The following is a 24,863-nucleotide window of genomic DNA, read 5'->3' as shown; positions in this document are numbered from 1 at the left end:
ATAGTTGCAGATATGATCACTCAATTAATTGTGAAGTTGGGGCCAAATTAACTGAAATATCCGACATCTATTCATTACTACAGAATCATCCATCAATAATATCATATTACTTATAATAACTAGAAGACTGGAAGAGGGGAATATAGGCATTTAATCAAATCGTAATATATAGATGCATGATCTTTTATTCCATTTCATATGTGATGTCAGACTAACCATGTGTAAACAGACTTCATCCAATATACAGGGTCAATAAAAACAATGAAAACAATAATATTGCAAGTTATGTAAAATTAACAATAGATGTACAAACATAATAGAGCTACATCAAATTAGCATGTATTCCTTTTCAATAATGGTAATGTAAGATTTTAGAGAAATGGTTTCATGTTTCTATCATTTTTTTGCAATAAAATTTGATATTGCTGATAAAAAATTTACAAATGGGTTTTACTAAGATTGCAGGTGAATTCTTGAAATGTAAAAAATAAATTATTCAGATCTCAAAGTATAATGCCATTTATATGAAAGAGTGGCCTTTTCTGATTTAGAAAATGTAAGCATTTTATCATGCATCTTAGTTAGCATGGTATTTCATTCATTGTTTTTTTCATTCATGTAAAAGAACAAAAATCAACATTACTCCAAATGAAACACATACAGCAAATGAATGGCTTGAAGCTATATAGCAAACTAGGCTTGTAATAATTTTAAAGGAGAATTACAAAATTAAAGCTAACTTATATATTGCATAATCTCATGTAACATATGAGCTATATACAGTGACTACATAAAAAAAAAAAAAAAAAAAAAAATCTCTACTACACTAGGCAGGAATCAAAAGAAAACATAACCTAACCTAAATATGAATCTTAATGATGGAAACCTTTTTTTTTTAAAGTTTTTTTTAATCAATAAATTTAACTCCGTTAAACTTGACCATGATTACCAAACCCTGTCAATGCAAAAGAAATATGACATCAAATAATGTTAATATTCTTTTATAGACATACTAATTATTCATTATTTTGATTTTCACAAGAGTAATATTTCTTCAGGTATATGCAAACATTTTTAATAATCAACAGGAAGAGCAATACATACAAAAAAGACACATTGCTTCCTTGAATACTTTGATGAATTTTTTTTTATGTGCATCATACATATAGCATTAATTTATTATTTGAACACCTCAACCATGCCATCACACCACAAATCAGCAATTTGTAGAATTCAGAGGTATTTCTGGTCTATATATGGTAACTGAAGATTACATTGTCAATATAATGTTTACACAATGTACACATAAGGTAAACTAATAGTTATAAAAATATGCATAAATATTTACAAATATGAAAGTTTTAATTTAAAAATTTACATGAAATTCAAAAGAATTTTTTTTCAATTTAACAACAGAAATATAATAGATAAGATTTTGTAGAAATTTCTGTTTTCACATAGTCAAAAGAAGCAGTGACCTGTATACTATATATTAATTATATTGACTAATGACCTGTAAAGTTTAGATTAAGTGCCACATATGTACAGATAGTCATTTAATGGCAAGTATGTTTCTATTTCATCAGATGCTCAGCACTAACAGTGACCTTCTATTGATAAATAATTCATCCAGTAATCAAAACTTTTACACCAACATAGCAAGTCATTTACCGTGGTCCCATTTAGTAACAATTTAAAACAGGTGCTTTCTAAAGCATAGCAACAAAATAATAAAGGATAAAACATTAACAATTATATTAATAGGTAATTACATTTAACAAAAAACAATAATAAATGCTTAGCCACACACAACTATTGAACAAATTCACTGAAAGAAATAATTATATGGCAGGCAAGAAACAAAAGCATCACAAAACCATAATCTCACACCACACAATCAGAAAACAAGCATAAAGTCATAAGATGAATCAAATTTCAACAATTTTTCATTGATATACAATCTAGCATGAATTGAAAGGATTATAAGCTGTGTTACATGGGACTTAAAACTTCATTTCAGTCATGATCTGCTGAATAATAAAAAAGAGAAGAAAAATCACATACAATAACTTGAGCTTTGAACTGTTATGTCATTAAAGATTAGAATTTAATAAAGTCGTCTAGAAAGCTTTCTGTTTTAACAGTCTAAAGTTTTGTAAAAAATGATTTCATTTCTACTTCATCACAATTCATCAGGTTTAATATGCATAAAACTACTTATAACAGGGATGGTGTCATTATCTATTCCAGAGTTGATTAAATGAAATGTGGAGATAAAATACTAAGAACAAAAATCCTACAGCTAATAAACCTTCAAAAAAGTATGGCATACAGAGTAAGATATTATGTGGATGTCCTACTTTTTGACCCTTTTTGTTTCTGGAAGATCCAAATGAATACACATAACAACAGATAACAAATAGTAGAGATTTTAGTGTGGCAGATCAACAACAACTTTAACATAATTAACAGGGAAATATCCAGTTCTTCCATTGACAGATCCTTCATACCAATTCTCATCAATCTGAGAAATCAATTTAATACGATCTCCTTCCTGGAAACCTAACTCTCCTTCGTTCTCTGGTTCAAAGTCATACAGAGCTTCACAACATGCTTCTTGTTTCGGAGCTGGAAGTAACCGAAAGAAATTATGTTCACATGTCTTCAAAATGTTTTAAATGCAAACTATTTTCTAAGAATTGAAAATACATGTCATATGTGACGTTTTACCAATTTTTCCTGAACCTTACTTAGACAGCTATTTGCTGCAGATATGACCTTAACTCTTCATACATTTTTGACTAATTGCTATAAATGTCAATTCAAATGCAGCTCATTGTGTTATTTCATTACATTGGAGGGTCATTTTCCTAAAATCTCATTACAAGACTAATCATTCCTTGTAGTATCAAAACCATAAGGAAACACTACCTGAATTATAACTAGAAGAATTGAAAGAATTATAGCTGCCATGGTTAGTAAAATCATTAGGAGCAGCTTCATATAGGTGATCTGGCGATGAACTCCTCTGAGAAACAGGACGAGGTTTATATTCACGTTTAGGTCTAGATCCAGCATTTGATCTCCTGAAATGATAAATTTCAAAACATTGATACCTTGATAAGTTAAAGAACCAGGGACATTACATACAATTCTATATAGGCCAACAAAAGTACATGATATTTACTTAAGTCCTATCAGCCTTACATATATTTCACCTTACAACAAATTTTACTTGAACTGAAAAACTTTCTTGAAGAAAGATGTACCAGTAATCAAAATACAACAGCATTATCATCATTCTACACAAATTCTTAGAAGTGTACCCATATGATTCTGGTAAAGCATGCTGAAATGCCAAATGTTTTCACGACAGTGTCCTCCGACAAATCTCCTGCTGGAAACTATATATAAATGTTTTCAGTTAACTTAAGATTTTTAATCAACGTTACCCTCATATTGTTCTCAAAATATACTATTTTTTTTCAAATATGGCATTTCAGCATCTGTCCTATTGACAGCCCAAACAAACACCTTACCAATGTCTTGACCCCAAAATTACTGAACTAACCATGATGTATTTCGAGAGCTTCTACATTACCATTACCATTCTACTGAAGCTCTGAACAACAACACTACTTAGTTTCACCTATCTCAATGATTTACATTCAAACTTACTTATCATCCAATGTTTCAACCAGAGCTTGTAACGTTTCCATTGCTGAGCGGTGATATTCTGCTTGAGCCTCTATAAATGATTGCAACTGTGAAATGTGTTCCACCTGTTAAGAAAAAAATTGTTTTCTATCTAATAGTTTATTGGAAAAGAATGGTGAGAAAATCTCATAGTTTCAATTCAATACATTTAATCAAGGCTTCATTTTTTTTAACAAATACCATTTTAGTACAACATTTTGAAGAATGAATAAGAACAATATAAAACATAGCATCCCATTGTTTTATATAAATTTTACTCTGTTATCTTGAAAATTAATTGGCTTCTAGACATTCATAAGGATAAGTATGTGACAAGTCTTGTGAAAGAATAATAAAAATCAGATATAACTCCTCCAATTTTTCAGTGTTTCAACTTCAATCAAGATATCTTCTATTGATGTAGACAAACATTGCACCATTTTCTTAACTATAGAGTCTTCAAGTCTCATTCTAGTTTCATTTTCCTTACAAGAATTTCTGATGTAGAATGTATTGAAATCCGAAGACCAGTCTGCATTTTATTGTTTACTTCTGGGATCTCAGAATGCTGTATAACAATGCAAAATCGTCTATTTTACACTTTTCTTAAAACTTTTATAATGTGGAAATAGATATTTGTCATTTTTATTGATATTTTAACATGAAAATATGTTTTGTTTTTACATAATGAATCCAACGTTCTGAAAATGACAAATCTCTATGCATTTGAATGTTAGACTAGGGCCCATTCTTGTGAAACCACAGAGTCACATGATGAGACTTACAAACCATATTATACCATAGAGTATACATACATCATTATCAAGCAGATTACTCATAGCGGTTTCAGCTAGCTCTTTTGATTCTTCAAACTTCTCTTCAGCAACTCTTATGTCTTCATCAGAAACATGGGATCCTGCAAAAATAACCAAAGAGATTGTTCACAGAAAGCATGCAATGCACATGCGCATGCGCACACTGTTTTGTTATGAAAAGATATTGTTAGAAAGATGATTGTTATGAAATCATGAAAATGGTCAGAAATTATAGTCTGAAATAGAATTTTAATTTCAATAGTATACTTCAATTATATATGGCATCAATACCTTATCACCTTTCTTGATAAAGAAAAAAGTCAATTTCTTTGTTTAGTACTATGAAAGCATATTTTGTTTTAGAAACCAGTTTAATTGATCTGAAAAATTACCAGTCAGGAAACCAGTTTAATTGGTCTGAAACAAATCCAGTCTACAGTTATATAACTAGCCCAAAAAATAGTACTTTTATAGTAAAAGAATAATAAATAAAAAATGACTTTAACAGAATTAACCATTTCTATTTTTAAAGCATCGTACACAAATTTTTAAAATACAACATAAAGGTATTGCACCCGAAGCCCTTGCATGCTATTACTATAACTGACTGAAAGCACTGAATCAGCATGCAGTAGATATAATGTACATCACAACACCTAGCCTCTCTACTGCTTTCATGGAATGTTAACACCTAACATTTCAACACTGGATAAGAGCAACATGCTATGAGATGGAAAAATAATTTCACAGATAACACCAAAACCATCTGATGCTAGATTCTGATTTTGAGCTGTGCGCAATAGACCTCATTTGACTTTCACAAAATAAGAGTGTTCCTAAAAAACACCTAACAATGCTTATAATTGACAAAAAAAAAACCGTAACTGTTCATGATGGTGTTTTAAGTACTGTTTGATCAAACACCTTAGAAGTCCTTTTGGCAACAGAAATACATGTACATGTATATCTAATACATTTCATTCTTTTTTTCATTGCTTTTATGAGCAGGACAACAGACAAAAATTGAAAGCAGACAAATTATCAAAACATACATGCTCAAGGTATTCATACAAAAGCTATTTAAATGCCTCCATTTTTTTCCGGTATAGACAGCTGCAAAAATATGGTCCGACCCAAAGGAAATAACTTAACCCATAAGGGAGGTAATTGTCAGTATCTGGTTAATTATAGAGCATTCTAAAATATAAAAGGAATACTACCTGCGCCTCTACCTGTAGATTCTGAATAGAGAGGTACATGTAGCATTATAAAATGTTTGCTACCACACTGTATAGTAAGTGGAAATTAGTGGAATGCAGTTAATGGATAACTTTCACAGTATAACTGCATGAGACTTGAAAATCAAATTACATAATAATACCGTGTAGCCAATGTAGTCCACTTTCTACTACTACTTTAAATATAAAATAAAGCGCAAATTTTGACCTTAATGAAATTGATCTGATTATGTTGTTATATTTTATAATTATACAGAGTAACGTTACATTAGTCACCAAACAAACATTATCCTATAGCAAGTTCTCTCATTTAGAGAAAAAAAAAATCTTTTTTCAACAGTTTAGATCATTATATGTGACATTAAGTACATTTTTTTTTTTTAAAATAAAGATTATCAGTATATGGGAAAAAAAGTAATGTAATCTTGCAACAGTTCAAAGCATATAAAAGAATCATAAGCAATTTTAATTACTCAAAGCTTGCATCATAATGACTTTGGATTTCTAAACTACGTACTCAAGTTTTTGGTCAAACAACATTAAAGCAACTATACTAATAATTAAATTCAAAATGTTTTTTACAATAGGAAATGGTAGACTTATTCAAAATATCCTAAGAAATGCCATACACCATGCTTGACAAATACTACATCTATATTTCTAGTAAATGAATATTAGCACTTATCAGAAGTATTTGCTTTCGTTAATGTATAGTTTCTTGATAATTCAACCAATCTTGGTGATGTTCAAAGAACATGGTTTGATACTGACGACATACTGTATCCTTTAATATATAATCATGATGCCAAGAAGCCCCACCCTCACCCCAACAAAAAGCCACGATGCAGAGTTGAAAGGAATCACTATGTCAAAAAATTATCATAGGTGCAAAATAAAGCTACTTAAATAAACACCCCAAATATCTGTTAACACTAAATGACATAGCAAGCTATAAATGTATCAACAACACTATTATAAAGAGTTAAATTAATAATGGTGAAATCTACTGACACATAAGATCTTTTAACATCAACCGAAACTAATGATGCCATGCAGAGATAGAATTGATAAAAACAAAACAAACATGGGCAGAAAAAATAATAAAAGCATCTTCCAATAGTAAAAAAAATGACAGGTTAGTTATATTCAAGCACCATCAGTTACTATGGTAGTATGGTTCAACTTTGACCCAAAAACTGATCACTATTTTAAATCACATGGGAGGTTATAAAACTATCAAGAAATAAATTTAGCTTGAACTTATTCAAATAAATCAAGTCAGAGTAGAATTCATTATAGCAAGCTTCTAGTTGCCCATTCATGCTAGCATATATATTCTGTGTTTATCTTTGATGATGCCTATATTTCAATATCAAAGGTTTCAAAACAAATATTTGAAGTAATTGTATAAAAAATAATTATAAACATTGGATTGATAACATATTTTTTCGGACTCAAATTAAAGCTTCTGATCACCAAAGTAAAAGCAACATTAAATATTTAGGTACCTTCTCCTGTGTGACAGAACAGCATGAAATATGAAGATATAGGTTATATTCTAATTCATAAAGAATAAAATCACAACAATTAAAAATTTATAGAATGTGGTGTAAAAAAAAAGAAATTTTGTTATACAAAAATACAAATATATACTGATTTAAAATGTTTAAGTATTTGTTACGGAATGCCATTTAATTTCTAAAGAGTTTGATCTCTGAAAAAAATGTCTACCATCCCATAATCTATCTGAACTTCAACCTCCTGTACAGCTCACGTTTAAAGTTCACAAAATTGATAAATGCAGTAGATTCATATTGACAAAAAATCTAGCACTAAGCAAGCTTTACACTGTTTTATTAATTCTACCAACATATAAACAATGACATTTGCATCTGACATATTATTACTATCTTACTAGTGATAAAAGTGAACAATTTCAACTGGAAAAAAATAATCACTAAGGAAGAGTTGATAGGTTACAAAATGTACCAACTTTCACAATTCATCAAATCAAAATTAAAAATTTCCATAAAAACATAAATTTAAAGGTGTTATCAAATTTCACAGAAAAAAAAATCTAAAAATATACAAGTACCTATACAGTAACTCAAAAGTAATTTAAAAAAATAAGTACTAAATGACTTCAGATAGTCAGGTGCAATAATCAAAAGCACTTGTATGAAATTATTAAAATACCTTACAAAGAAACTAAGCATTAAGCACAGAATGCATCCTGAACAATGTGACATGTGCTATTTATATCAGTATTAAAGACACTGGAATAAGCTACAAACACAACCAATTAAATTTTATGACAGAACAAGTTTTACTGGTCAAAGTTCCTTAAAAAAAGGTCAGATTTGAAAACACACCTTAAAAAAGTACAAAATTAAATGTAACATAAATTCCAATAAGACCATACCCCAATTAGCATCATATGTATGTGTGCACAAAAATCAAACAATGAAATCTTTAACTGGGAGTAATTTCAAAGACATCAAATTAATACTTTCAGCAGCACATTGTACAAAATTTTATTCAAATATGATTAAACTTGCATAGAAATTTTACAAAACAAGTGCATGTACATCTATCTTTGTTAATGTGTTCTGACAAGTAGATATAAAAGAGTGAAACTAAAGGAATGAGGGGAGTGCCTCGGACACCTTGGGAACTAACTAATATGAATGCTGAACAAAAAGTATTTAAAGAGCTTACCAGATTTAGATTTTTTTTAAACAAAAAAAAGAAAATCTTCTTTTCCAATGAAATATAAGAGTATGAGAAAATGATTTATTTTTTTCACTCCATAGCTGGGTATGTTTGTAGCTATTATTGACAGAACATCATGCAAAGAATAAAGTAATACTTAGACTTGTGTGAAGATGTCCTTACCTCCTGTTGGGTGATAAAGAATGTAGAAATTAGATATATACAGGGGTAATTTTTGTAAACATGTTTTTATTATATGTAGTGTACAATAGTAATCAACGAAATAAACTGACAAACTGAAGTTAATGCTGTAAACAAATTAATTTTCATGGTGTCCTAATTTTTGCTATATTCACTGTGGACATAAAAGCAGTGTGGGAAACCACCACTTACCAGCTCGCCAAATACGAGTAGATGTGTATTTTGGCGAGTTCTCATTTGCTTACACTTGTCAATTTGGCAACCATCATTTGACTGGCAAGTTCCAAGGAAAGTTAACCAGCCAACAGGTTCTTTAGTAAAATATCCCTTAACATCATACATTCAAAATATGTTCCCTACATTTTAAGAAGTTTAGCTTGAATATGTCAAGTGAATTTTGGCAAAATATGCACAATTTTATTGACTTGTGAAACATTGTTTACGATCTGCCATTTTAATTTCCGTTAAACGGGATGTGCTAAAACCTAGGTGACCGTTCTGATCTTGTATTAGTTTGTTTGTTGGGGTTTAACGTCTGATCAGCAATATTTCAGCTATATTCAGACAAAATTCAAACTAAATTATCTTGGTAATTTAAGATTTGCTACCTTACAAATTAGTTGTTTATTGTCAAAATAAAAATGAACAAGAAGCAAATGATTTTCTTGTTTCATAATGACGAATCTGTTGAGATATAATTTTATTTTTAAAATATGAGTTCAAAAATGGAGTATTTATTTTGTTACTGTAAAGTAAATGAAAAACTTAAATGGGAGGGAATATTCGAAAATGGAAAAGTTTTTGATAAATTTAAAAACAAATGAAAAGATAGTTAAAGAAAGATAAAAGAAAGGCAGAAGATAGTCAAATCCAAGAGAAAACAGATGATAGTACAGAAAAAATACCCAAAAAATGTGGCTATACTCGATGTCACATACAGCACATTTTCGAATTGAAGCTCTACTTTTTAAACCGTCGGGACTTACCACTAGAGTTGTTTCTCTTTTATTTAATCGAAAGATAGTTCACATATATGCATGACGTGTTAGTACCAACGAGTCGCTTATTGGCTTAAATCGTGCGTAACAAACAGGAAAATCCCATACTAATATCTGCCATGTTGGTTTCTATGGGACGATTTGTTTACAAACGAAGTTCATAAGTTCCCGTCGAACTCCAGTGACAATCGGCTGCTTGATCAACTTCTCAATATTGTACATTGTTCGCATAAAATAAATCCGAGATATCTGAACTAATGCCAAAATGCATTCTGGGTTCTTCAGTTTTTGGACAAACCATTTAAACGTAAACAACATCTCCTAGCAACCCGATCACTGTAAACGTGGCCGACTTTTGACAATGTAAATATTGGGACCGAGAATTAAAATCTCATGGGAATTTAATGATTCAATGTTTAGGGAGAAGCCGTTTGGCTAAACAAATGAGCATGTCATTTAAGACAATTGAAACGATGGTAGGTGTCAATAAAGTCGTAGAAAATATTTTTATTCAAATTTTAATAGTATCTTATTTATATGACGCCGAGTATTGTTGAATTTATATTTGGCTAGCAAGATCAATATTCCACTCGCCAGAATGGCAAGTTGGGGAAAAAAATGGTTTCTCACACTGTAAAAGCACAAAAAATAGTATCTGCGAAATCAATTATTAACACTTTATAACTGTAATCATTTTGTGAAACCCAAAAAATTAGCAATAACTAAAAATTCATACGTTTACAGTAGTATTTTTTATGATTTAATGTTTAATCAAATGAATATGAGTGATCTACATATTGTTATTGTACTTAGTTTTTGTGAGCTATATTCAAATGACTCAGCTAACAATTTGTTTATTATACAAAAAAATAACTTTGAAAGATATTAAATGTTGAAATTTTCATAAGCATATTAACAGATTTCATCTGGAACTTCGTGTAGTTCACATAGTTGTCACAAAGTTTAATTTATTTGAAACAGAAATTACCGTTGTATTTTTAAAATTTAGAATGTAACATCTTAGAAATGAAAGACTTTATACACAACTTCCTACTCATCAGTTTCACCCTAATACAAAGAAAAGTACTCATACTTTTTTAGCATGTGACACTATTTTCAAACCCGTTAAAGTTAATCATATCTAAATCAAATCTTTTGAATCCAAAAAAAGCATAATATTTGTATCAACAGAATTAAGCTGCATCAAAACAGATAAGAAGGAACCTCAAGTCATAAATGGTTTATCCATACTTCTGGTTCATGAGAAGTTCAGGTACAGAAAGGTTTCTCTTGTTTATGGATCTATTGAATTAAAGCTATACTCAACCAAGCTGTCGGTTTTTACGTGTGGTTTAAGGAGGTAGACATAGGGTAAGGGACACAACTCTTACAAATCATTGGAACATTTTACATCAATCTCATGTACCGCTAAGTATCAAGGTAACTTTGACTGACTTCATTCTGTTTCAAATGAAAACTTTATAGACATTGGTGAAATTGAATATAAAACAAACATATCACAGATTTCAAGGGTTATGTCCCTTACCCTAGGTCTACCTTCTTAAACAGAAAAGAGTTAAGACAGATTCTTGATTTTGATAAGAACAACTATAGTGTAACACTAATGCTTGATGAAATAATGAATGATGTTTCAAATGCAATTCTTAACTGTAAACTATGAATTAAAAAAATTATTGCATAGTTTTTTCTGGTTTCATAAATTCTAGTGCTTCAGATAATCAAACCAAAATTACACATACTAATTGCCCCATTCAGTTACTGCAAGTAGGATCTAACAATACTTTGTTATACTTTCTGAACAGATAACTTTTCTAATCAGCCAATCAGATTAAAGCTTTCATGGATGTGAAAGCATTATTAAATGGCAAAACCATAAGGATTCTGAAAAGGTCATCTAATGAGAAAGTAGAATCAAGTTTTGTTAGATTCTATAAGCATTGACTTTAATATGGTATAATTATCAAATCCAATTATAATTAGATTGGTACTGTAGACTACAATCCTTTTAAGTATTATTGAATTCTATAAGGCCATGATTGATACTTCAAGGAGACCCATTAAAAAGTATGCAACATTTTTTGAATTTCAAACAAATAGAAATAAACAAATTACAAGAAACAAACCTTTATCTTTCTTCCTTTTTTTACAATCAAAATCCAATCTTCTACCAGAGAGTTTCTTTCTGTGGTGCTGTTAAAGAGAGAAAAATGCAAATGAAATCATTAATTTACTTATCTGGGATTAGAATTCATTACAAAAACATGAAGTCTACCTACCGGTAAGTTGTGGAACCACAAAGCTGAATGTTTCTACTGGGATTAGAAAAGTAAAAAAAGTACAATGATCTTTTTCAAAAAGCACTGTTTCTAAAACTTAATCAACTTGAACAATGCCAAATATTTTCACTGACAAAAATTAAAAAGTCAATAAAATCTAGAACAAGACAAGCATATGACAAACATCATTGTGATCTTGAGAGACTAAAGTTTTTCTGTGTTCTGTAAAAAAAACAATAAGCCCATTTCAACAAATTGATTATCTCTCTCAGAATATAATGGTCATATAACATCCAAGAATTCAGCAAGCTGGAACCAAATATATAATGATAAAAGTACATTATTGTAAGGGTTTTTTTTGCATTTAGTAATAACAAACTAGTTTCACTTCTTACAAAACATCCTTTTGACTGTTTTAAAACTTACACATTGTCATAAACTAAAGGAAAATATTTGTAAATGCGTTTTACCACTATAAGGTATGGCTCTAAATAGCTTTTGACAAATTTTGAGCCATATCTGATAGTGGTATAACACATTTACAAATATTCTCATTTGTAATTTGATTATTTTTTATATACCATTGAGAAAAATAGCAGTTTAAAGTTAAACTGCTATTTTTCTCAATGGCATACAAAAAATAATCACATTACATCTTATTTTAACTGACAAATCACATGGAACAATTCTGGGTTTTATCACTTGTCAGAAAGGAATTCCAAAGAATGGTTTGTGTAATCTGACACAAATCAAATTAGACAATGTCTTAAATGTTTTGTATAAAGGTGGTGTTTGGTGTTAGACTTCTTAACAATCAATAACAGAATGATATTGTAGCTCTATCCAGGGAGATATCTTAAGAGATTTTGTGATAATTCTTTCTCTATACAAACACTTTTACTATACAGTATTTACTGTTTTGTTTACTTTCCTATACTATTAGTTCTTCAATATTTTCTTTTAATCAATAACATTAAGTTGCATGCATTTTCATGCTAGGTATACCCCCACTCATAAATGACGATAATATTTGACAGCACCCAAAATCCCTTCAGCGATTCCCCATCTATGTAAAGCAACAAATCAAATTTGCAACCAATCCATCCAATGAAAACTGGGATTTTTGTGACAATATTCTGACAGACACACAAAATAACAGACTGATAAGATGATTCCAATACACAATCCACTCGTTGAGTGAGAATATAATTTTGTGACTTATTACTGAACATTTTACTCCATGTGTGTTTTCTTCATAATTTATCAAACGATTTGACTTTAGTCTTACATTAACTTCTTTAATGTCTTTATTCTGTAAATGTGTAAATGGTTCCAGGAAATTCTGTTTAACATTGTCCTCTAGAGAGTACTTATAATCAGCTAGTTGTTTAAAACTCTCACCAGCCTCCATTAAACATTCACCTGCAAGAGATCAAAAAATGACCTGAGAAAGATTTAAGAAAGAAAACATAAAAGTAAAAGACAAAATTGAAATTGAATTTTTCATCAGACCTATAATACTTCATGCTTATGTTTCTGGGACTAGCTACAATAACTGCTCTCCTCTGTAGCACTTTTAAAATTTATATTAGTATACTTCAATATGTAACTTAATTGTTCAAGAGATTTACTATGTTAACAATGCTCTAGAATTTTAGAAATGTTCTGTTTTCTGTGGGAAACATTGGCATGAAAAATATTTTCCCATCACAGAAATAGACATGTAATTCTTAAAAATATTATTTTTTTCCTGGAAAGAATTACATTTAATACAGGTAACTGGAAATGGAATTCTAGAGCACAGAATGCTGCTAACTGAGCACAGAATGCTGCTAGCTGAGCACAGAATGCTGCTAGCTAAAGAAGTTAAATGAGAAAATACCAGTGAGAGCAAAAATCACAAAGATAGCATTAAATATCTCCTTAGGATAAATATATCCAGTCTAAAAAAATGAGATGCCTTAATTCATTTGAGTTTTAGAAACACATCACTGTCAGTTGTAATTTTAAGCTTTCATTACATAATAGTCCAGTTCACATCTTTTCTTTTCCATTTTACATTGTTTCATCTGATGCAGCAGGGCATACCATTATCAGAAAGGCAACAGGCCAGGTTTCATAAAAAAAAATCTCAATTTGAGATTTTCCTCAAATCTTCAAATTTATGTGATTTGACTGGTCTAAATTTGAGTTGAGGAAGGATTTGAGGAAAATCTCAATTTGAGATTCTTTATGAAACTGGGCCCTGGTCAGTCTAAATATACTGAAATACTATTGTACTTAGATCATGTACCAGAAAATAAGCCACTATTTATAGATGCCGCTAGACTTACAGAAATCTTACAGTAAAAGAAACTTTATTTTCTGAATGAAATGAAGTGCTTATGGTATTCTGATTGGCTCTCATTTCATTCCAGGATACCAATGTGTGACAGAGCCAACATGGAGGTACAACTCATTAAGCTGTAGCTGCATACCAAATTTGAAATTATTTCCCAAAATAGATTTCAAGTCAAAGATGATTTTTTCATAGACTTGTGTACAACTGTGTGGACAGAAGTAAAAACTATTCCCCCTGTCCATTAAAGAAGAGGCATAAAACTATTTAATGGCTTCATACATTCAGAGAGTTGGAGATTAAATCTATAAATAAAGCTTGGGAAATACTGGTTTGTGAATGGAGATCTATTCCTCATTTAAAAGAATAATAACAAAAAATAACAAAATCATTTAAATGTGTAAAAAAAAACATGTTATAATGTTAAATTAACATCCTGAATTTTTTAATAGATAATCAACCTACAATGGATCTATTGTTTAACTGTTAATTCATGCTGTGATTTGTTCATCCTACATGTACATGTACTTGTATCCTGTACGAAACTTCAATTTTTATGCATTATAATCTTATTTTATGTCAGTCATGACTATTTTTAGAAATGTAAATTGATATTATAAATCACACTTATTCCTTATCTCCATAAGAAGTATGTAAGCTTATGTGAATGACTATGAATTTTATTGAATAATCCCTGATCTAAAATTTATGTATTTATTACATGTATTTTATTTTCCTGTCAATATTCATGTTAAATCATTCATGTAATAGTTCTCACACTGTATATTGGGTAAGTAAAAATGAAATATTCAAGGTCTGCATCTTTGTATATTTTAATGAAAAATATAACGTATGTATTTACATCTTATTAGATCTTTTTGACCTAACCTTGATGCTAAAGGGTATTGGCATACATTTTGTCCTATAAAGTTTAGCCTACATGTACCTTCATACCTGTACAGCTAAAATGCTAAAGGACATTTACAAAGATTAGCCTACATGTACCTTCATACCTGTATAGCTAAAATGCTAAAGGACATTTACAAAGATTAGCCTTCATGTATCTGTACACCAATGATTATTTACTAAGCCCACCGGAGGTTATCTCAACAACAAAGACCTCTGTGCATCAATGGACATGTCAAAGCCTTATTTATTGTAAAAAAAAAATTATCCATATAAGATAAACTAGTACAAAGAGATCTTTACTCAGTTTTTCCTATTGAAAAACATGAAGTGTTCAGAGAATATGCTTCAATATATTAGTCCTGAAATTTGGATTCATTTTGTATAGGCTGTTTTACCAGGTATTTACTAGCAGTTTAAGCTAAGTTAAGACTATGAATGTTATATGGGTTTTAAACAGATGAATTGATACATTCAGGTTTCTATGATCATCATCATTAAGGTGCTACAAGAATAATTCAAACCTAAGAATTGACTTGTATATACATGTACTAGTAATGCCTTGATTTTCGTTTATTCAGGGCGCTGAGGAGGGTGTATGAAAAACTCAACATCTGGATTCCATGGATCATCTTCAACTGAAATTCATATTATATGAAGATCAACTAATCTAGCAATGTTAAATTAATGCTCAAAAGGTCACAATGTTTTAATCCATAATAATTCCTCATACCCTGTAAGACATTGTGTGATATATTTCCTCTATTCAAATAGGAAGGAAATCATTCTAAAATGTCAAAAAAAAAAATTTTAATTGTCATTCACCAAGAAATAGTTGAACAAATTAATATAAGATAGGGTATGTCTAACACAGATTATTTCCTTGTAATCATAGGTCAGAATATAATAGCCAAAACTCTATCAGACCTAAGTGACTGCTGGCAAGAACTTTATTGATCAAGACTGAGGTACATTTCATCATCTTCTACTGACTATGTCAATACCAATTTGTGTTGGCGTTGCCTTGTTTAGACTGGAGATTTAGACATCAGAAAATCAGATGGGAATTGCCAATAATTCATCATACATTTATGACAAATGCCAGTTTAGTTCATAGACCAGAATACTACAACTACATAGCATTCTCTTCAGTTCTGAGTAGTGTATGAGTACTAGTTATCACATATGATCATGTGTTTGCCTTAGAGACCAAAACTATTTTTAACTGGAACAATTCTTCCAATTAACCATATGACAAACAATCAATGTTACACCAATATATTTTCTCATCAGAAACTCTATAGGTCATAATGCAATATCAGAATTTAAAAGTACAGTATCAGAACATAAAAGTTTAATAAAGTACACTGAGTAAATGAAGAAAAAGGGTTAAAAAGTTACAGTGATACATTGAAGCCTATTCTAGTGCTGTATTAAGCTTTTTTAAAGCATAGCAATATACCAGTATGCACATGTACATACATACAGATAAAATGTATAAGAATGCAAAATGGTTGATACCAGGACTTTTTTTTATAAAAGACAATTTTCTAGTGAATGAAGTTCCACACTTTGAAGGGTTTATCTTTTATCAGACTACTAAGATTCTTGAAAAGTCTTAAAGCACACAATTTTGGTCAATGGTCGTTGGCCTTTCAATTGTCTAGAACTAAATTGTAGCGTTGTACGTGAAGAAAAAAGGTTTTGTGAGCAAAATTACATATAATGGGAATTTTATTATCAATAACTCTCAAAAAACACAGTAAAGGACAGTCTTTTGTACTTTTAATGTCATTCAACAGATTTTATACTTAAACATGATTTGTATATTTTACATGTAACAGTTGGGGCATTTTTTTTGGCATGTAGTTTAAGTTCAATTTGCTGCTTTTGGTATCAATTCTTCACATGTTGTGTTTTCCTGATGATTCAATGTAAAATCGTTAAAGATACAATAAAACTTTCTTTTCTGTTACATAAAGTACAGATATATTATCAAGTTTTGTCCAAAAAGAAAATTAAACATCAGCGTAGATCTATTTCCTCACATAACATTACAAGAAAGTTCTTTATATTTATGTGTTCACCAATCCTTTAAAAGTAATTTTCAAATCAATACTATAGTCTGGACATGTAATATTAAATAACTATTTGGTAATTAAAGTTCACAATAAAGAACATGACTTATTGAATATTGCGCAATCAGTCAATATTTAGATATCATAATAGTTGCCATAGCATTAGTTATATTTGATTCACTTTGTAAACAACCAAAATTTAGTTAATATAGTATAAAAATATCTTTAGTAGTTTTAGTCAAGAGCATATAGTCACTACATTGTACATCAAAAGCCACAACTAGCTAAAATTGAAAGCTATGGAAATTGTGTTTAATTATGTGGAAAATTTTAAAGAGAGGAATCAGCTGGAATGACAGTTTTAAGAAACAGACTAACATTTTCTACAAGTCTGATACATGTAGCAACTAGTGATAAAATCATGTCATCCTAACCCATGAAAACCATTCAAATGAATATAAAGAAAAAATGACACCAGTAGAAAATTTCTGTAAAAATGGTCCAGTTTACATATTTTCTTAGGATTATTTTTTTTAGTTGAATTTATCAAGTGGAACAGTATTTTCTCCTCCTATTCTAATCACCACATTGTGCATACAATAGTTGAATCTGTGTCGCTGACTCTTACTATTACATATATTTATTGTAAGTATCATACAGTAATTAGATATAATATTGTGGCCTAAGTTAGTTAATGATATATTTCCTTTACTCATATCCCTATAATTGTTCTAATTGGTTTATGTCTTGGCATTAGGTACAACTTAAAAGGATCTGTAGTATTAAAAAGATTATTATCCTTAAGGTATACTAACCCAACTACTACATCAGTATGATTGTACAGTGTCCTTAAGGTATACTAACCCAACAACTACGTCAGTATGATTGTACTGAGAAAAGAACATCAATCACTGAAATGTTGTCCCAAACTGTGATCAACATATTAATACAAAAATGAAAGTGAAAATAAGAACTTTTCCATATAACTAGGGGTGCTATCCATTATATAGTTTGTTCCACTTGAAACACAAATTTGTGTTACATAATTGGTTTATTAGTTCGTCTCAGAACATGTACCAGACTAACCAATAGTAGAATTAGTGAAATTTGTGTCATACCAGTTAATATAAAACAGACTTAGTTTATAATGTTCTGTATATTTGTGTAAGAAAATTAATCCAGTTTGTGTTGTTAGACTATCTGATATCAGAAAAGGGCATGAAGTCTTCTGGTGGTTTATATCATAAAACAACAAAGTCAAGCTCCATTACATGTCAAAAGTTTAATCAAGTATAACTCTACCAACTTCTTTTCTGCAAAAATCCTATTTATATGTAACTTTTTGAATGTAACTTTTATCTTTTCTATAACAAAATATTTCATTGGTCAACAAAGTCATCTTACACTTCCTTAACCATATCATCATTTCACTCAAAAGTATTCATTAGATATGAAACAAACATATGGGGAAAATGTACAAGATACAATAATCCAAGAAGTCAAATCAGACAACAAGATGGCAACACCTAGCTTTTAACATAAGGTAGAGATCATACTAAAATGTAAGCTCCTGCAAACTCCTAACCATAAAAAATCATAGGAAAACTATCATTCACAAGACATTACAATAATTATAAAATGCATAAATGACTAAAAGAAGAACAAGATGCATAATACATTTAAGTTCCTGGTTTGTGACAGGTGTATGAATATACAAGAGATTACATGTAACTAAATTCTTGCTTGTCTGTTGGTATGACAAAAGATACAGGCTATTATAATCAGTAGCAGGAGTTAATTAACTCCATGTTATTGACAAACATGCCTTTAGACAGCTTTGTTACAGACAAATGGGTTTAGTAACAAGACACACATAAAGAACAGGTTTTAACAAAGTGCAAAAAAAACCACATAAAGCTCCAAAATGGCACTAAGTTGATCTGTTATTTAAAAAAGGGTGAAAATTGAACTTAACCATACATAAAAAAAATTGACATACAAGCATTTAATTCCTTTCCATTTTTTTATTCCTTTATTTCACTCCCCATAAAAAGCTCTCATTATATGACTACCAGTAGCATATTGATCTATAGCAATAACTTTTTTATGCAAATTAGCAAATTAACATTTTTTCCTTCCACTATTGCCTGAGGGTTTGTGCAATGTTATTTATTATCAAGTATGTGAAATTTATGATTCCATTTTGATAAAAATAAAACAAAATACAAACTTTTTGTAACTTTCACCAAACAATTAATGTTTGTCACCCTTTCTTATATCGTCAACATCAATGATAATGAACTAAAGAGCATGTTACAAAAAAATGTATAACACAAACACCCATGTTACGCTGCATTTTTTAAAATGCTAAATTGTGTACTTTATTTTTTAGAGTTTATCACTAAGCTGATTATGGTGTCATTTTGACAGTTAATACTTTATATACCTGATTTCAAACTAAAAAAAATGTTTTCAATAAATTAGTAAAAAATAATTTTGGGAAATTTGCCAAATTTTCAAATGCTTTTTTATAAATTTTTTTAATACTGTGTAAAGTTGTGTTATTCAGTCCTAGTAAAAGTTCATCTAAAATGTAAAATTAATACAAGGGAAAAAGCAATCATAAATTCCTGAGACATGGATAATAAATCAGTTAATTGAAAATTGAAAGATACATAGACAAACTTAACACCATGTCATCATAGAATTATGAAATATATATTACAGATCATTATGCACAAGGGTTTCAAAGTCTTCATAATCTTCCTTTTTGAAGTATCAACATCTTAAAACTTCCAGTTAGGAAGTGAGTCAAGTATCCAAAGAGCGTGACACAAAGCGTCAGTAACAGCTAATTTTGTAAAACTTAGAGAAGTAATAGGGGTCAAACTAAATAGATTATACCAGTATCATTTATTCTTCTAAAGTTCACTGAAATTTTAACTAACATATGAAAAGTATCACAAATCTTTATCAACTACATACTTCTTATAATTTCAAGACACGAATTGCTTTTTAAAATTTGATACAGTAAGTTGGAGATTCTAAGATTGAACAAAAGTTTCAACTGTAAAAGGAGGACTAACATTAGTCAACAAGTAAAAGACCTGAAAACCTTTCCGCATGAATCTTTGTGAGTCACCAAAACTAAAGTACCAGGTGTACAATTAGTCCAAAACAGATCCCTAATTGAATAGCAATGTCAATGTCAAGAAATGGGGCTTCAAAGGGGTTAGTGAAGTTTAAGACTGGGGCTAGTGAAGAATAGGATATGGGCTAATAAAGTCTAAGGCTGGGGATAGTGAGATTTAAGGCTGGGGCTAGTGAAATTAAAGGTGGGCTGGTGAAGTCAAAGGCTGGGGATAGTGAAGTCTAAGGCTGGGGCTGGTGAAGTCAAAGGCTGGGACTAGTGGTCTAAGACTGGGGCTGGTGAAGTCAAAGGTTGGGGCTAGTGAAGTCTAAGACTAAAGCAAGTAAAGACTAAGGCTTAGGCTAGTAAAGTCTATGGCCAGGTCCAGTGAAGTATAAAGCTGGGGATAGTGAAGTATAAGACTGGGTTTAGTGAAGTCTAAGGCTGGGGTTTCAAGTTCAAACAGTTTTTATTCCATTCTCATTTTCAACAATTATATCATAGCATGTTAGATCAGATAAGTACAAAAACATATTTCACTATAAATATACTATGTTATATGTGTTTCTCATATTCAAACATAAAAATGTTCTTTCAGTGCACAAACAAACTTACCAAAAGCTGAATCTTCCCCAAGATCCTTGCCATGTTTTAACATATGTTCTCCTAATGTTCCCTCTGGTTGTGGGTATGCAGCAGTTTTTGCCTGACCTCTCATTTTAGATATGGTATTAACAGTTCTTAATTTTGCTCTAGAAGCTGTAACATTTAAAATAATTTTATATTAGAAGTTGAACAGAAGCCATTTTATATTAAATTAGAAAATTAAAAAAAAACAACTTAAATTCATCTCATAGATTTCAAATAGAAATTATGACTGGGGTGGGACCAATAGTAAATTATCACATTATGACAAAGAGTAAACTAATAAATCATCAGCACACTACTGACTAGATAAATATACTGACATTACAAGAAACTAACACTGTAGCTTACCTGGGTTTGGCTGTAAAAATTCTTCTGTTTTTCCGATCAAATCATCAACAAGCTTGGACATAACATCCGTTTTCTACAACAATAACATAAAAATTAGGGTACAAACACACTGTATACAATTTTCACAAAATACATACATGTACATATTTCTTCAACAAAGAATGTTAAAAGCCATAGTGTGTTTTTTTACCCCAAAATTTCTTATGTAGTGATAAACCCCACCCTGTCAAACAAATTTTATCCCATTGAACTATACAATTGCCTACATACAATATTTCACTCATTCATACCCAGGGTGGTCATTTCATAAAGACTGAAATTTTATAATGTACAAGAAATAGGTCTTACCCTTTCCATTTCAACAAAATCATCATCTAGTTCAGTACCTTTGGCACCACCAATCTTCTCACTCATATACTACAATATATAATAACAACATTGGAAAATATGTACTAAAATATATAGTATCATTATTGGAAAAATTAGATTTCTTAAACACATAGAATATGTTACTAAACATACAAATTTTATCAAAAATTTAAAAGCACATGTAAATGCTAATATGACGTTCTACATTAATAAACATCCAATAATATATAACCCAATACATCTACCCCTGTGCGATTAAAATGCAGAAATATTTTTTAGTCATATACAATGTAAGAATAGAAATTATTCATATTAGGTATGGTGTTGTACTCATTTGTACACAGGCTGACCTTTAAATTCATATTTTATACCTTGTTAACACTTGGTATAAAATAGTCAAATATAAAGACCCAGCCTGTGTGCAATAGAATACAACACTATACATGTGCCCCAATGAAATATTCTTAAATGACATCTCAGCTTCAATCTACTGATACTGATAAGGAAATATTGAATGCACAATTGCTTAATAGTGACAAGGTTTAAAATGACCACTTGGAAAATATTTTGCTATAACCTGCTAGAAAGGATCTTTGAGTAAATGTATACAGTGCATTTAAAATTTTCCAAAATGTTTTTGTTTTTGACTAGGAGATAGAAAAAGGCTACCAAATGTACCAATTAAATATGGAACTAAGCTTTTGCACACCATACATTCCATATCGTATAGTGCATTTCATTTTTTATGATCAGAGTATTTCGCATACAGGTAGCAATAGCAATAACATTGTTCACCACTGGCTTTAAAATTCAGTCAAACAATAGTTTCATATGAAAACCTAAGTAATTCATCTGGTTATAGAAAATGTATGAGGTGAGGTGGTCAATAGACTGTAACTTTATAGCAAGCACTGGGAACAACAGCAATGTGTGTGTATGCAGCAGAGTAACCAGCAGAAACCAGCAGCAAGAAAAAAAAATGGAAACTTACAAATGTATCAGGATCAATAAATGAAAATAGATTAGTATTTATTTTCATCATTGATTGATTGATTGTTGGGGTTTAAAGCCTGAGCAGCAATATTTCAGCTATATTCAGGCGATGAACATGAAATGGATGATAAAATGAACATGAATGATGATGAAATGAAACAATGGATGGGACACAAGGACAATGAATAGGGTCGACAAATTTTAGTTGCCACTAGAAAAAGGGGGAATGGGTAGGGTCGGGCAATTTAGCCTCCTGTGGCTGAGCGCAAAGGTTCCTGCTCCTATCGAATACCACAGCAGGTTTCTTTAACAAGTGAGGAATGTAGCATCTTTCCCAACATGGTGCACCACTATGGTTTGTGGTCAGGTTTTCCGTATTATGGCCTGACAACCCCAGCATGTAACATGCCAGGGGTACCCCATTCACCATCTAGGGCACACATCCCAGTTGTTCTGTGGGCAGAACGCCTAGACCCCGGCTAGGTTTCTGAGTACTATTTAGTCGCCTTTAACGACAAGCTTAACGCTGCTGCAGGCCCATTCTTTTGACAACCAGACCTGCACAGGGCTTTTCATCACTGAAAATATACACTACTCCTCAATACATTTCTTTTTATATTTTTTTCTATTACATATTAAAATTCATGGAACAGGCATGTTTTGAAAAGTTAGTGCAAGCTGGATGTTAAGCATCTTTCTCTACTATTCCATTGGCTGATCAAGAACCTAACCTGCTTTGGGAAAAAATAATTCTGATTGTATAGTTCAAATTGAAGCATAGCTTGTCTAAAGTAGGATATGAAAGGCAATAATTTTTGGGGGAATTTATGCAAAGCTGTCTGTTTGATGTGCATTTGTTTAAGTCAGAGGTTATGTATAAAATATTCCTGCCATCTGAGAAGATCTGTTAATAGACCGTTATAATTCTGGGATTTGTACAAATTATGAATAAGAAATGCTAAAACAAAATAAGGATGTACGATGTAATTGAAGCTGGAGATGCTTGTAATGGTAAAACTGAGAATTCAAGAATGCTCATGGTACTCACTTATACAGGCAATGTCTACTACCCATTATTCAAGTTATGGCATTGAAATGTACATGCATCTTTCAACAACAAATGTTAAGAAATTTGTCTAAAAATTCATCATACTGAGACTTGAGAAACTTTCAAAAAAGCCAAACACTACATCACAATACATTGAAGCTTAAGAAATGGTCGAATATGCTGTCTACACAAAAAGTTTGAAAAAGGTAAGTGTCATTTGATCAGATTTAAACAGACATTTTCAAAAAAATCTACTTCCGGTGGAAGAGATTTTGATAAAACCCTGCATTTCATGTCGAAACTGGAACTGTTTGACTGAGATAATTTTACAAATATTTGGAATGTTTGTCGCTGATTTCCACTGATAAAAAAAATATTGGCAAAAGTGATAAATGACATGAAATCTACTTTGTTTAGTATGAACGTCCTATGTATGTAGATTGTAAGACCAAAACTATTGAATGGCTTAAGAATATTCTGACGAAAGTGAAGAAATTTGTCGACGACTGCGCAAGTTGGGAGGTGCTGCTTCGTCAAATATGATAAGCTCCGTTCATCATTGGTATAGCTTAAAATCATATTACTTAATGCTTTGTTTGCACTTAACTTTCCCTAAGCCTAAGGCCAATGTCTTCCTCAGAATATTACTGAATAATTTAAGTTAATCACTTGTTTAGAAAACTTTTGTCAAACAACAGTAACGTTTATAATTATTACACTATTAAATCACTGGCATGTCAATAAGGTTTGTATTTCAAAATCTTCCTCGAACAGTGAATCATTGAAAATTATCTCGGCAGGGATGTTTTTGCCAATTTTGGTGAAAATAAAATCATCAATATGCTTTAAAACATAATGTATTATAATGTTTAAAAATATACCTGGTTTGCTTTATTAAGCTGTTTCTTAAAACCCGCAAAAGACATGGTCAATCTGTACTTCTACTGGAAAATCTTTATCTAAAATTAGTTATGTTTACTCCCATCCGGAAGTCTTGACGTTAAGTGCACCTATGCCGCAGCAAAACTAAAACGAGTAAATTGTATAA

General features: G+C 30.5%; 1 protein-coding gene and 1 long non-coding RNA gene across 3 annotated transcripts; one reads left to right on the top strand and one right to left on the bottom strand.

Moving 5' to 3' along the window:
- Positions 1-167: 167 nt before the first annotated feature.
- Positions 168-24,848, bottom strand: LOC148622122 (endophilin-A3-like). 2 transcript variants are annotated; one of them, XM_088571725.1, is made up of 11 exons: positions 24,697-24,848; positions 21,754-21,822; positions 21,406-21,478; positions 21,025-21,168; positions 13,246-13,379; positions 11,805-11,871; positions 5,732-5,752; positions 4,512-4,612; positions 3,679-3,782; positions 2,932-3,086; positions 168-2,628 (listed from the first exon to the last, which is right to left on the bottom strand). In XM_088571725.1, the coding sequence occupies exons 1-11, from the start codon at positions 24,739-24,741 to the stop codon at positions 2,432-2,434; spliced, it is 1,110 nt and encodes a 369-aa protein (XP_088427851.1). In that variant the 5' UTR covers positions 24,742-24,848; the 3' UTR covers positions 168-2,431. The 2 variants fall into 2 exon arrangements, with proteins under 2 accessions (XP_088427851.1, XP_088427852.1); XM_088571726.1 differs by lacking the exon at positions 5,732-5,752.
- On the top strand, positions 14,988-17,379 carry LOC148622123 (uncharacterized). Its single transcript, XR_015920576.1, has 2 exons — positions 14,988-15,085; positions 15,783-17,379. It is a non-coding gene; the product is annotated as an uncharacterized LOC148622123 (long non-coding RNA).
- Positions 24,849-24,863: the final 15 nt, after the last annotated feature.

The sequence above is a fragment of the Perna viridis genome, chromosome 3, assembly GCF_037379345.1.
Source record: "Perna viridis isolate PV_CMFRI_1.1 ecotype Kerala chromosome 3, ASM3737934v1, whole genome shotgun sequence".
Taxonomy (NCBI): Eukaryota; Metazoa; Mollusca; class Bivalvia; order Mytilida; family Mytilidae; genus Perna; species Perna viridis.
This window is presented reverse-complemented; position numbering and strand designations above follow the sequence as displayed.

Excerpts from the sequence above, each read along its gene's own strand:
- LOC148622122 (XM_088571725.1), bottom strand. The coding sequence starts at position 24,741 with ATGTCTTTTGCGGGTTTTAAGAAACAGCTTAATAAAGCAAACCAG. Across the intron at positions 21,823-24,696 it reads AGCTTAATAAAGCAAACCAG|TATATGAGTGAGAAGATTGG; the intron begins GTATATTTTTAA and ends TATATATTGTAG. Across the intron at positions 11,872-13,245 it reads AAGACATTAAAGAAGTTAAT|CACCACAGAAAGAAACTCTC; the intron begins GTAAGACTAAAG and ends TCTCTTTAACAG.